Source organism: Bos javanicus, chromosome 10 (genome assembly GCF_032452875.1).
Source record: "Bos javanicus breed banteng chromosome 10, ARS-OSU_banteng_1.0, whole genome shotgun sequence".
NCBI lineage: Eukaryota > Metazoa > Chordata > Mammalia > Artiodactyla > Bovidae > Bos > Bos javanicus.
In genome coordinates, this window is record NC_083877.1 from 22912456 (window position 1) to 22927001 (window position 14546).

The 14546-nt window shown below is 39.2% G+C and overlaps 1 gene segment (V, D, J or C); it reads right to left on the reverse strand.

Moving 5' to 3' along the window:
* The window catches only part of LOC133255458 (T cell receptor alpha variable 22-like), a 29616-nt gene extending 15339 nt beyond the window's left edge, over positions 1-14277 (reverse strand). The window contains 2 exon segments of the V gene segment in view: positions 13652-14008; positions 14201-14277. Coding sequence covers positions 13652-14008; positions 14201-14252 — 409 coding nt within the window.
* Between the last annotated feature and the right edge of the window lie 269 nt (positions 14278-14546).

Sequence of the window (14546 nt, forward strand, 5' to 3'; positions counted from 1 at the left end):
GAGACATTACTTTGCCAACAAAAGTTCGTCTAGTCAAGGCTATGGTTTTTCCTGTGGTCATGTAGGGATGTGAGAGTTGGACTGTAAAGAAGGCTGAGCGCTGAAGAATTGATGTCTTTGAACTGTGGTGTTGGAGAAGACTCTTGAGAGTCCCTTGGACTGCAAGGAGATCCAACCAGTCCGTTCTGAAGGAGATCAGCCCTGGGATTTCTTTGGAAGGAATGATGCTAAAGCTGAAACACCAGTACTTTGGCCACCTCATGTGAAGAGTTGACTCACTGGAAAAGACTCTGATGCTGGGAGGGATTGGGGGCAGGAGGAGAAGGGGATGACAGAGGATGAGATGGCTGGATGGCATCACTGACTCGATGGATGTGAGTTTGAGTGAGCTCCGGGAGTTGGTGATGGACAGGGAGGCCTGGCATGCTGCGATTCATGGGGTCGCAAAGAGTTGGACACGACTGAGCGACTAAACTGAACTGAATGACTTTCACTCACATGTTCATTGAGTCGATGATGCCATCCAACTATATCATCCTCTGTCTCCATCTTCTCCTGCCCTTGATATTTCCCAGATCAAGATCTTGATTTTTCCCAGATCATGAGGTCATTTGCAGAAATAAGAACAATAATACTAATGAAAATTTGTTTTTCAACTTGATATAATATATTTATGTATTACTTAACCAATTTTAACTCCCTTCTCCAATCTGCCTACATGTAGTAACATAAGACATGTTAATATAAGTCAATGTTATATGTTATTATAGCTCAGTAGTGAAGATATATGATTCACTGAGAGGGTATGTCTTAGGTAGAAAAGAAAATAACATCACCCACAAAGGGATAAATGAACTTGCTATAATCTTTGCAGGATATGTTTACAATGTTTTGGGTTGAATGAGGAATTATTGCATCATATTAGCAAGAAGTGTGGTGCTGGAGAATACTCTTGAGAGTCCCTTGGATTGCAAAGAGATCAAACCAGTCAATCCTAAAGGAAATTAACCCTGAATATTCACTGGAAGGACTGATACTGAAGCTGAAACTTCAATACTTTGGCCACTTGGTGAGAAAAGCCAACTCATTGGCTCAAAAGACCCTAATGCTGGGAAAGATTGAAGGCAAAAGAAGAAGACAGCAGCAGAGGTTGAGGCGATTGGATGGTATCACCAACTCAGTGGACATGAATTTGAACAAACTCCAAAAGATAGTGGGTGATAGAGGATCCTGTAGTCCATGGAATCACAAAGAGTCAGACACAACTTAGTGACTGAACAGCAACAACAACACTAGCAGGAAGCATTGTTTTGCTATGGTCTTTATTCAGAAGCTGTTAAGGAGCACAGATGGATGCCAAGTTAACAAAGAGGATACTGTAGCAGCTTTGTACTCTCTTAACTAAGTGGAAATATCTTTCCCAGAATGTGCTTCCCGTATTTTTCTGGGTTAGGGTTGGCCACAAAAGAAATTTGTATGACATTTGGAAGGTTGTTTTGATGAAGCAGCCACAGTTTTTATGTTTTATGGGTTGGTACAGGGCTCCAGAGACTATGGTTACTCACTCATGTTGCTGCTGATCTGATAGCTCATCTTATCATTGATTCACAACCCTTGCACTTCCCACCAAACCTCCTCCTTATCTTCTCTTTGTCTTGGACCAAGTAGGTATGTTAGCATGATGCCAAATGACACCCACTTCTCCTAAGGTCACTCACTACTGTGGAACTGAAGGAGGTGAGATACAGACAAGTTGGTTCCATTATCCTCATGGTTCTAGTATGTCCTTATGAGTCACAGTTTAACCATGCTTTGGTCTATATCCAACTTTGTTCTACAAATACTACTCCAGCTGATTAACAATGAATTCAGTCTCAGCACCACATACAAAGATAGCAGCTTTGTATACACTCTTCCACCAGATCTAGCAATTGCCTGAGTTCTAATCTTCATAACCAGTTTTGTATTCGACACCACCGGTGACCTGCTTCTCTGATTGTACATTAAGTGACACAAGTCTAAGAAGAAAGGATTAAGGAAATAATTTTCATGATGATTCCAGATAACTAGACCCAGGTTTGGGATGTGAGTGTAGTTTAGTGAAACTGTCACTTTACATTATTATAGAGAAAGTTTACAACCTTAGACAAGGTTATACATGCTCTGCATGATTGATTTAAAGTCAAGAATTCAAGAGGAGAATATTAGTAGAAAGTCATTCAGGACACCTGCTTCCAAATTACATAAAAGAAGCTTTTATTTAGAATCAAACCTTCTGATCCATACAGATCACAGATTAAGGAACCACAGGACTACTATTTCTTGTCTGGGGTCTGCAGCTGTACATTTCAACCTGGGTCCCACAGCAGGGAGGCTCTCTCTTATTAAGCTCTGGGGTTTTTGTTCAGCTTTTCCTATTACTTCAAGCACTGTGCATTCCCAGAAAGCACAGAAGTATTTTCCAGAATGTTTCAGCTTTAAGGATGAAATGGTAAGGCTGATGAAATTATGTGCTTTCTGGAAGTTTATAGAGTAGTGGCCATCCCTTTCATTCCCATCTTCTGAATACTGATGAATGAGGTAAGTCATTTCTCCACTGGGAAGCTGCTTGCACCAAAATATCCAGTAGGTGTACACGTTCCAACTTGTTTCATACCGACAGTTCAGGATGACTATGTTCTGCACTTGACTGGTTATGTCTGGTTAATATTGAGTAACTTTCTGGGCCACACTATATCCTGTGGGGGCGGGGTGGGAAACAAGAAAACAGAGCTGAAATAATAAACAAAATAATGTATAAATTCAACTAATTTTGGACCCAAATATTTACAAACCATACTGAAATCATAAGATGCTTGCTTTTCCCCAATCCTCCTTTCCTCCACAAGTCCCTGTGAAGCACCACGTGCCTGTGTGCAGGCCTTTCACCCTGAACACATGCACCCATGTTTGAGAGTATCCCTATCAGAGAAGGTGAAAGCCAGGAACACCCAGAGCAGACTGGAGAGAGGCATGAGGCATGGATTCCCCTACACAAATGTGCTCAGTTCTGCCTCAAGCTAAGATTTCAGTGTCTTTGAGTGCCTGGCAGCACATATACATACTAACTGGTTCCTGTGTGACTCCTCCCAAACAGGAAGTAAGGTGTCATGTTCACTGACCACGTGGTCTGTGTACAGATAAAGACTGGATCACTACACACCTTTACTATGTCTACTTTTCTTTCCCTGGTCATTAAGTTTGGCAGGTCCTGAAAAGGGGCATAAAGAAAGCAATTAATATTAAAGGTTTGAACTGAGGGAAACTGAAGATTAAACAAGTTGACATACATTTTTTAAATTTATTTATTTTAAATGGAGGCTAATTAATTTACAATATTGTAGTGGTTTTTGCCATATATTGACATGAATCAGCCATAGGTGTACATGTGTTCCCCCTCCTGAATTCCCCTTCAACTTCCCTGCCCATCACATCCCTCAGGGTCATCCCAGTGCACCAGCCCTGAGCACCCTGTCTCATGCATCAAACCTGGACTGGTGATCTCTTTCACATATGATAATATACATTTCAATGCTATTCTCTCGAATCATCCCATCCTCGCCTTCTCCCACAGAGTCCAAAAGATTGTTCTATACATCTGTGTTTCTTTTGCTGTCCCACATATAAGGTCATTGTTACCATTTTTCTAAATTCCATATATGTGTGTTAGTATACTGTATAGGTGTTTTTCTTTCTGACTTACCTCACTAGAACTGATTCAAATGCATTCTTTTTAATGGTTGAGAAATATTCCATCATGTATACAAACCACAGCTTTCTTATCTATTCGTCTGCCGATGGACATCTTGGTTGCTTCCATGTCCTGGCTATTGTAAACAGTGCTGCGATGAACACTGGGGTACGTGCCTCTTTCAGTTCTGGTTTCCTCAGTGTGTATGTCCAGCAGTGGGATTGCTGGGTTATATGGTAGTTCTCTTTCCAGTTTTCTAAGGAGTCTCCACACTGTTCTCCATAGTGGCTGTATTAGTTTGCATTCCCACCAACAGTGTAAGAGGGTTCCCTTTTCTCCACACCCTCTCCAGCATTTATTGTTTGTAGACTTTTGGATAGCAGCCATTCTGACTGGCGTGAGATGGTACCTCATTGTGGTTTTGATTTGCATTTCTCTGATAATGAGTGATGTTGAGTATCTTTTCATGTGTTTGTTAGCCATCTGTATGTCTTCTTTGGAGGAATGTCTAGTTCTTTGGCCCACTTTTTGATTGGGTCATTTATTTTTCTGGAATTGAGCTGCAGGAGCTGCTTGTATATTTTTGAGATTAATTCTTTGTCAGTTGCTTCATTTGCTATTATTTTCTCCCATACTGAAGGCTGTCTTTCCACCTTGCTTATAGTTTCCTTCATTTTGCTAAAGCTTTTAAGTTTAATTAGGTCCCATTTGTTTATTTTTGCCTTTATTTCCATTACTGTGGGAGATATGTCATAGAGGATCCTGCTGTGATTTATGTCAGAGAATGATTTGCCTATGTTTTCCTCTAGGAGTTTTGTAGTTGCTGGTCTTACATTTAGATCTTTAATCCATTTTGAGTTTATTTTTGTGTATGGTCTTAGAAAATGTTCTAGTTTCTTTGTTTTACAAGTGGTTGATGAGTTTTCCATGCACCACTTGCCGAAGGGATTGTCTTTTCTCCATTGTATACTTTTGCCTCCTTTGTCAAAGATAAGGTGCCCGTAGGTGCATAGATTTATCTCTGGGCTTTCTATTTTGTTCCATTGATCTATATTTCTGTCTTTGTGCCAGTACCATACTGTCTTGATGACTGTAGCTCTGTAGTAGAGCCTGAAGTCAGACAGGTTGATTCCTCCAGTTCCATTCTTCTTTCTCAAGATTGCTTTGGCTATTCGAGGTTTTTTATATTTCCATACAAATTGCGAAATTATTTGTTCTAGTTCTGTGAAAAATACCATTTGTACTTGATGGGGATTGCATTGAATCTATAGATTGCTTTGTGTAGTATACTCATTTTCACTATATTGATTCTTCTGATCCATAAACATGGTATATTTCTCCATCTATTTGGGTCATCTTTGATTTCTTTTATCAGTGTTTTATAGTTTTCTATATATAGGTCTTTTGTTTCTTTGCTGCTGCTGGTGCTGCTGCTAAGTAGCTTCAGTCGTGTCCGACTCTGTGCGACCCCATAGACGGCAGCCCACCAGGCTCCCCCATCCCTGGGATTCTCCAGGCAAGAACACTGGAGTGGGTTGCCATTTCCTTCTCCAATGCATGAAAGTGAAAAGTGAAAGTGAAGTCGCTCAGTCATGTACAACTTTTAGCAACCCCATGGATGGCAGCCTACCAGGCTCCTCCACCCATGGGATTTTCAGGCAAGAGTACTGAAGTGGGTTGCCATTTCCTTCTGTCTTTGCTTCTTTGGGTAGATTTATTCCTAAGTACTTTATTCTTTTCATTGCAATGGTGAATGGAATTGTTTCCAATATTTCTCTTTCTGTTTTCTCATTGTTAGTGTATGGGAATGCAAGAGATTTTCTGTGTGTTAATTTTGTATCCTGCAGCTTTATTCATTGATTAGCTCTGGTAATTTTCTGGTGGAGTCTTTAGGGTTTTCTATATAGAGGATCATGTCATCTGCAAACAGTGAAAGTTTTACTTCTTCTTTTCCAATCTGGATTCCTTTTATTTCTTTTTCTTCTCTGATTGCTGTGGCTAAAACTTCCAAAACTATGTTGAATAGTAGTGGTGAGAGTGGGCACCCTTGTCTTGTTCCTGACTTTAGGGGAAATGCCTTCAATTTTTCACCATTGAGGATAATGTTTGCTGTGGGTTTGTCACATATGGCTTTTATTATGTTGAGGTATGTTTCCTCTATTCCTGCTTTCTGGAGGATTTTTATAATAAATGGATGTTGAATTTTGTCAAAGGCTTTTTCTGCATCTATTGAGATAATCATATGGTTTTTATCTTTCAATTTGTTAATGTGGTGTATCACATTGATTGATTTGTGGATGTTAAAGAATCCATGCATCCCTGGGATAAAGCCCACTTGGTCATGATGTATGATCTTTTTAATATGTTGTTGGATTCCATCTGTTAGAATTTTGTTAAGTATTTTTGCATCTATGTTCATCACTGATATTGGCCTGTAGTTTTCTTTTTTTGTGGGATCTTTGTCAGGTTTTGGTATTAGGGTGATGGTGGCCTCATAGAATGAGTTTGGAAGTTTACCTTCCTCTGAAAATTTCTGGAAGAGTTTGGGTAGGATAGGTGTTAGCTCTTCTCTAAATTTTTGGTAGAATTCAGCTGTGAAGCTAAAGTTGATATACATTGATTCAGTAAAATAATTTTGTCATCCTCTTTAAGATATAGTTCAATGTAGCCTAAGAAACATTCTTGTAATCTACTAATTTGTCATTCATTTAGCCTATACTTACTTTTCTCTATCCAGAATCTAGTGACTATTTTAAAACATTCACAGATCTTAAGACATCTGGGTGAATAGCAATCTTATACAAAAATAATTAATGTACCTCTGTCTTTTTTTTTTTTTTACTGTGTTCCAGGGCTCCACTTAGATTTTTCAATAAATAAAATCACTTCAACATAAAATGACTTAAAAAAATCAGCCCATCTGAATTTCAGAGTCTATTCAGTGGTGTATGTTTAAGTGAAATTATAATTGGAATAAAATATTATTTTTAAAATTTTATATTGAGCCTTATGTATTAAACTTTGAGGACAATCAGGCTATTCAATCCTGTTACATCTAAATGTGGAATTGTAATTGTTAGATCATCTGTCCTAGAGTCATTCTCATGTCACATTTTCTGTCTCATTGGCCCAGAGTGTTCAGTCTCACTTGTCAGTTGCTCATTATTATTTCTCTTTATAAAATAAAGTTAAGATAAACATGCCAGATCTTTCTCTGGTGTAATGCTATAATGAACTCTTAGAAAACTTAATATTTACAGACTGTAGACACTTAGTACCTGTCAACACCAGAGAAGTCGGTGACTGAAGTTCTCTGCACTGTTTCATGTTCATGTGGAATGTAGCTGTCAATCTTCCATTTGCTTTCATTGCTGTAATAGATGAATTAATATAAAAGAACCAAAGACAAATAGATTAAGTAGAAAAGAAAATACAGACAAGGTCTAAAATAGTGCCAGTTCGTGGAATTTAAGATCAAAATAACTCATGAATGACTGAAGCAGCAGAGGAGAGATTGTATTTATATCAGACATCTACTCTTCTGTCTCTTTTCACTTCTGAGTGCTGACAGGCAATGAATGCCTGGGCTTGAAATTATTTGTAACTAAGCAGAGGAGATCATGAATGACCACAGCAGCTTGCAAAGCAGCATGATATTATAAAATATAGATATATACTAATATAACAATTACATATATCAAGAAATTGATATTGATTAAAATTTTATAAAAATGCCATAACCTTATCATCAGCTTTTATATGCATTCTTTGGTTTTGATGCATTAGTCCATGAAATTTTATCACTTGTATTGGTTCTTGTACAACCACTAAAATCATGACACAGAATTGTTTTGTCTCTTAAAGAAATCCCCTCTGCACACTCTCCCCATCCCTGCAGCTCTTTCTAACACTGACTACTGATCTCTTTTTCATCTCTAATTTTGTTCTTTGAGAATGTTGTATAAGTAGAATCACAGTATGTATACAATCATAATAATCCAATAAGTGTAATCATACACCATGTAGCCTCTGAGATTGACTATTTCTTCATTCAGCATAACATCCTGAAAGCCATCTAGGCTATTGTTTTTTAGTTACTAAGTCATGTCCCACTCTTTTGCAACCTCACTCACTGTAGACTTCCAGGTTCCTCTGTCCTTGGAATTTTCCAGGGAAGAATACTGGAGTGGGTTGCCATTTCCTTCTCCAGGGTATCTTCCCCACCCAGGGATCAAACCCCCGTCTCCTGCATTGCAGGCAGATTCTTATCACTGAGCCACTTTGGAAGCCCCATCTAAGCTATTGCATGTATCAATAGTCTGTTTCTTTTAATCACTACAGACTGTCACCCACTTATGATGTCTTGACTTTGGATTTTTGACTTTACAGTGGTAAGAAAGTGATACACATTCAGTAGAAACCACACTTTGAATTTTTAAATTTGATCTTTTCCCATGCTAGCAACGTTTGCTATATATTCTTTGGTGATCTGGGCAGCAGCAATAAGCTGAGCTCCTGGCCAGCCCTGAGATCATGATGGTAAAAAACTGACACACTTACTTTCATTCTGTAATCATACAACTATTCTATTTTCCACTTTCAGTACAGTACTCAATAAATTACATGAGATTTTCAACATTTTAGTATAAAATAAACTTTGCATTAGATGATTTCTCCCACCTAAAGAAAAAGTAAGTAGGCTAAAGTAAGTGTTGAGCACATTTAATGTAGGCTGGGTTAGGTATATTAAATGCATTTTTGTTATTTTCAACTGAAAATGGTTTTTTGAGACACAACTCTCTTACAAGTTGAAAAAATCTATAAATAATATGTCATTGTACAGATGTATTACAGTGGATTTATTTATCTATTCACCCAATGAAGAATACTTGACTGGTTTCCAGCTTTTGGTCATCACAAATGTAGCTGCTATGAATATTCATGTACAGATTTTTGTGTAAATATAAGTTTTTCATTTCTCAAGCATAAATACTCAGGAGTGTGATGCAGAGTTGTAAAGTAAGTGAATATTTAAGTTTATGTGGAACTGCTGAACTTTTTTCCAAAATGACTGGACCATTCAGCCACCAGCAATATATGAGTGCTCCAATTTCTCTGCATCTTTGTCAGAACTCGATATTGTCTATTTTTAAGTTTAGTCTTTATGGTAGATGTGAAGTAGCATCTCTTTGTGCCTTAATTTGCATTTTCCTAATGACTAATAATGTCGACCACCTTTTTTTTCTCTTTATTTTTTAAATTATGAAAGTATATATTAGACTTAGAAAACACAGCACAAAATACAGTTCCACTATATATTACAACAATTTTTTACGTAGACAAATTAAAATCTTTGGTTGGAGTTTCAATAGCAAACTCTCAAAAATTAATAGAATGAATATACAGAAAAGTAGGAGAGTACAGTTGACCTGAAAAGCACTAAGAATCAACAAAATTAAGACTTATGCAATTTTCACACAATCAGTTCAGTTCACTTCAGTTCAGTTGCTCAGTCGTCTCCAACTCTTTGCGACCTCATGAATCGCAGCATGCCAGGCCTCCCTGTCCATCACCAACTCCCAGAGTTCACCTAGACTCACGTCCATCGAGTCAGCGATGCCATCCAACCATCTCATCCTCTGTCGTCCCCTTCTCCTCCTGCCCCCAATCCCTCCCAGCATCAGAGTCTTTTCCAATGAGTCAACTCTTCACATGAGGTGGCCAAAGTACTGGTGTTTCAGCTTTAGCATCATTCCTTCCAAAGAAATCCCAAGGCTGATCTCCTTCAGAATGGACTGGTTGGATCTCCTTGCAGTCCAAGGAACTCTCAAGAGTCTTCTCCAACACCACAGTTCAAAAGCATCAATTCTTCAGTGCTCAGCTTTTTTCACAGTCCAACTTTCACATCCATACATGACCACAGGAAAAACCATAGCCTTGACTAGACAGACCTTTGTTGGCAAAGTAATGTCTCTCCTTTTGAATATGCTATCTAGGTTGGTCATAACTTTCCTTCCAAGGAGTAAGCGCCTTTTAATTTCATGGCTGCAATCACCATCTGCAGTGATTTTGGAGCCCCCAAAAATAAAGTCTGACACTGTTTCCACTGTTTCCCCATCTATTTCCCATGAAGTGGTGGGACCAGATGCCATGATCTTCATTTTCTGAATGCTGACCTTTAAGCTAGATGCAAATTCTATTCAAGATCCCATAGACTATAAACTAGGAGACACTGGTACACATCCAGGGACATAAAACAAGGTGCAAATTTTCATGGTCTAAAGATATTAAAATCCTACAGTCTGTTTTCTAATCACCGTGGAATTATGTTAGAAATCGCTATCAAAAGATATTTGAAAATAACCCACATATTTTCCAGTGCAATGTGACATTTACTAAGAGAGATATTTGATTTAGACTGACCATCTTTTTATATGCTTATTTCCTTACCACGTAGCTCTCTGGTGAAGTGTCTGTGTAAATCTATCATCCAGTTTTAAACTGGATTGTTTTCTTTCTGCTGTCTAGAGTTCATTGTATTCTGAACACAATCTTTTGATGAAAATGTATTTCCTGTCATTTCTGCGGTTTATCTTTTTCCTTCTCTTAACAGTGTCTTTCACAGAGCAAACAGTGTCTTTCACAGAGCAAATTTTTAATTTTAATGAAGTCTAAGTTTATTTATGGATCATGCTTTTGGTGTCATGTCAAAATTCTTTTTGTCTAACCCTAGGTCATAAAGATATTCTCTTATGTTTTTCCTAAAAGTTTTGTTAATTTTACATTTTACAATTGGATGTATGGCTCACTTTGAGGCCGTACCCAAATTTTTGTATAAGGTGTGATATTTGGCCAAGTTTTAGTTATTTCCCAAGAATATCCAACTGTCCCAACATCATTTGCTCATAATACTGTGTAACCCCCATTGAATTGTCTTTGCACTTTGTTAAAAAAAATAAATCTTCCCTACTTGTGTAAATATACTTCTATACATATCAGTTCAGTTCAGTCGCTCAGTCATGTCTGACACTATGCGACCCCATGAATCGCAGCACTCCAGGCCTACCTGTCCATCACCAACTCCCAGAGTTCACCCAGACTCACGTCCATTGAGTCAGTGATGCTATCCACCCATCTCATCCTCTGTCGTCCCCTTCTCCTTCTGCCCCCAATCCCTCCCAGCATCAGAGTCTTTTCCAATGAGTCAACTCTTCACATGAGGTGGCCAAAGAACTGAAGTTTCAGCTTTAGTATCATTCCTTCCAAAGAAATCCCAAGGCTGATCTCCTTCAGAATAGACTTGTTGGATCTCCTTGCAGTCCAAGGAACTCTGAAGAGTCTTCTCCAACACCACAGTTCAAAAGCATCAGTTCTTCGGCTCTCAGCCTTCTTCACAGTCCAACTCTCACATCCATACATGACCACAGGAAAAAGCATAGCTTTGACTAGACAGACCTTTGTTGGCAAAGTAATGTCTCTGCTTTTCAATATGCTATCTAGGTTGGTCATGACTTTTCTTCCAAGGAGTAAGCATCTTTTAATTTCATGGCTGCAGTCACCATCTGCAGTGATTTTGGAGCCCAGAAAAATAAAGTCTGACACTGTTTCCACTGTTTCCCCATTTATTTCCCATGAAGTGATGGGACCAGATGCCATGATCTTTGTTGTCTGAATGTTGAGCTTTAAGCCAACTTTTTCACTCTCCAATTTCACTTTCATCAAGAGGCTTTTTAGTTCCTCTTCACTTTCTGCCATAAGGGTGGTGTCATCTGCATACCTGAGGTTATTGATATTTCTCCCGGCAATCTATACACTTACTCAGTGACATAAACTTGTTAATTATATTCTTTTATTACCCTTTAACATTATAGAACTTGTAGAATAATTTTCTTTTTAGTTACTTATATTTATAATTTGTGTTTTTTTCTTTTTTCCCTTGATAATTCTACCTAGAAATATTTCAATCTTATTGACCATGTTAACAAAATTAACTTTGTATTTCATGGCTATCCCTATAGCTTTCTTTGTATTTCACCAGTGCAACATTGTATTATGTACTTCTTTCAGTTTATGTTGGGTTTATTCACTTTTCTATCATCTTTGCTGAAATCCTAGTGATAGTTTTTTTCAACCTTTTTTCTTTAGTTAAATAAGCATTTAAATAGATAAATTTCCTTTTATATATTATTTTAGCTGCATCTCATACATATTTATGGAGAAGGCAATGGCAACCCACTCCAGTACTCTTGCCTGGAAAATCCCATGGATAGAGAAGCCTGGTGGGCTGCAGTCCATGGGGTCGCTAAGAGTCGGACACGACTGAAAGACTTCACTTCCACTGTGCACTTTCATGCATTGGAGAAGGAAATGGCAACCCACTGTAGTATTCTTGCCTGGAGAATCCCAGGGACAGAGAAGCCTAGTGGGCTACTGTCTATGGGATCGCATAGAGTCGGACACGACTGAAGCAACTTAGCAGCAGCAGCAGCAGCATACATATTGTGCTCTCACAATATTTACTTTCAAAATATTTTCTAAAGTCATAGTAATTGTTTCTTTAACCTATGGTTATTTTTAAGTTAGTGCATATATTCCAAATATTTGAGAGTTTCTACAGACATCTCTTTGTACTAGATATTCTGTATCATCTCCATTTTGAAGAATAAATTCTATATAATTTCAGTTTTCTTAAATATATTAAGATTTTTATGACCAAACAGATTGTGTGTGTGTGTGTGTGTATTTCATCTATACAACAGGGTGTGGCTACAGCTCAGCTGCAGGTGCCTGGGGAGCACCCGGCACTTGCTGCACAGATGTAGGTGGCTGAGTCTCCAGGCTGGGAAGTTGATATGTACAATGAGAGCTGTTTGGAACTCCTATTGAGGGAAACTGTGAAACTTCCATCTTCTATTTCATTCATAATTGAACTTACAGCTATCAAGAATGCAGAGCCTTTACCAGGATATTGTCAGTACCACAGGAAGTAGTCAAACAAATTGTTCTCATAGCTACAGTTCAGAATTGAAATCTCTCCTTCCTGGATTGTCAAAGATTGAAGGCTCTGTTTCACCTGCTCTTGATCACTTTTTTCCTTCTGTTGTCCACTCACCCCTACTTAAAGAGATAAAAAGTCATTAGTTCCACAGACATCTACTTCTTTCTTAGAGTTTCTATCTGCAATGAGCTTGTTTGTAATCCAGTTTTCACGGTCTCCCTAATTGATAAGATATCCTAGGTTTTCTCCTCCACAACTCACAGCCTAGTTGAAGCCACAGAACTGAAAATGATGCTCCCAGAATCTTGTCCATTGTTTCTGGCACCAGTGCTCAGTGGCAACTCAAGTTCCTCTTCTGCTCTTCTCAGCCAGCTAGAACTCTAAGTTCATATCGGCTCTAATTCTTACAGTAGGCCCCACCCTCTCACAAACTGGATAATATCTTTATTGGAGTGATTTCATTTAATTCCTTTCACTTTTTAACATTTTTGAGTTCACCCTGTGTACTTAGTCACTCAGTCAGTCCGACTCTTTGAGACCCCATGCACTGGAGCCTGTCAGGCTCCTCCATCCATGAGATTTCCCAGTGTTTCCCAAGAATACTAGAGTGGGTTACCATTTCCTGCTCCAGAGGATCTTGCCAACCCCGGGATCAAACCCATGTCTTCTGCATCTTCTCCATTGGTTGGCAAATTCTTTACCACTGGGATGCTGTGGTTAAATATTTGTTTTAATTCTATCCTCTTAACAACTACTCTGCTAGTTCCCAGTTTGAAATTTCTAGTGCAGAGGAGATATATGTTGAGAAGGAAAGATAAAGACCAAAGTCCATAATCTGTAGGGCCAAAAGGTGTCTGTGGTTAAAACTGTTCTGATAAAGGTGAGTAACATTAAGCACTGCAGATGCCCTGTGGTCGCCTCACGGTGTGACTGTGGCTGAAGAAGGGGCTGAGCCCCACAGAAGGTTTGTGTAGAGGCTGCAGGTGCCTGGGGAGCACTGTGCTGAACAGCACAGAAGTAAGTGCCTGAGTCTGTGGTCTGTGAAGAGGAAATGTGCAGTGAGCTGCGGCCTTCTTTAGGAACTGTTGTGGCATTTAATCTTCCATCCTGCTTTGTCCCTGAAGGAATGTAAAACAGGTGGATGATGCGGCCCTCAGGGTTCTGAAAATGCCAATTCACACTCTGTGGGAAAGTGGAAAAATTACACTGAAGCGTGTAGCTGGCTCCCTCCCGGACACTCAGGGCTGGGGGACTCTGCTCCACATCCACTCCTCGCACACCTGATGAGGAAAGAGAAACAGTCACTGGTGAGGGTCACTGTAACTCCTACTAAACCCTGAAAGTGCCCTCCCCATCCCCATAGATGATGAGAAGGATAAAAAGTCTGCAGGACTTGTCAGCTCCTCTCCCTCCCCCAGCAATAGAGCAGTTCCTCATTCCTTCAGATCCCCTGTGGGGCAGCCCCAACTCACAGCAAACCTGGGCAAACAAAAGCCCCAGCACAGTGCCTGCTAGCCTCTTCATGATGCTTCCTCTTCTTTGGGGACATTTTCACTGTAAGACACTTAACAGAACCCCGAGGGAGTGAGTGCCGTTAAGTCGTTCCTGCTCCTGCAGCCAATCAGCTCACCCAACAAATCCTGCTCAGGTGACACTGACAGGACTCCCCACCCTCCCAGCACAGCCAACTCAGAATGTGCTGCCAGGGGTAGAGTGAGAGAAGGAAATAGATCATTATTTTATGACTTAAGGGATACTTTCTGAGAACATTTCGGAGAAGGCAGACCCTGATTAGGAATTTGGGAGAATTTTAGGGAA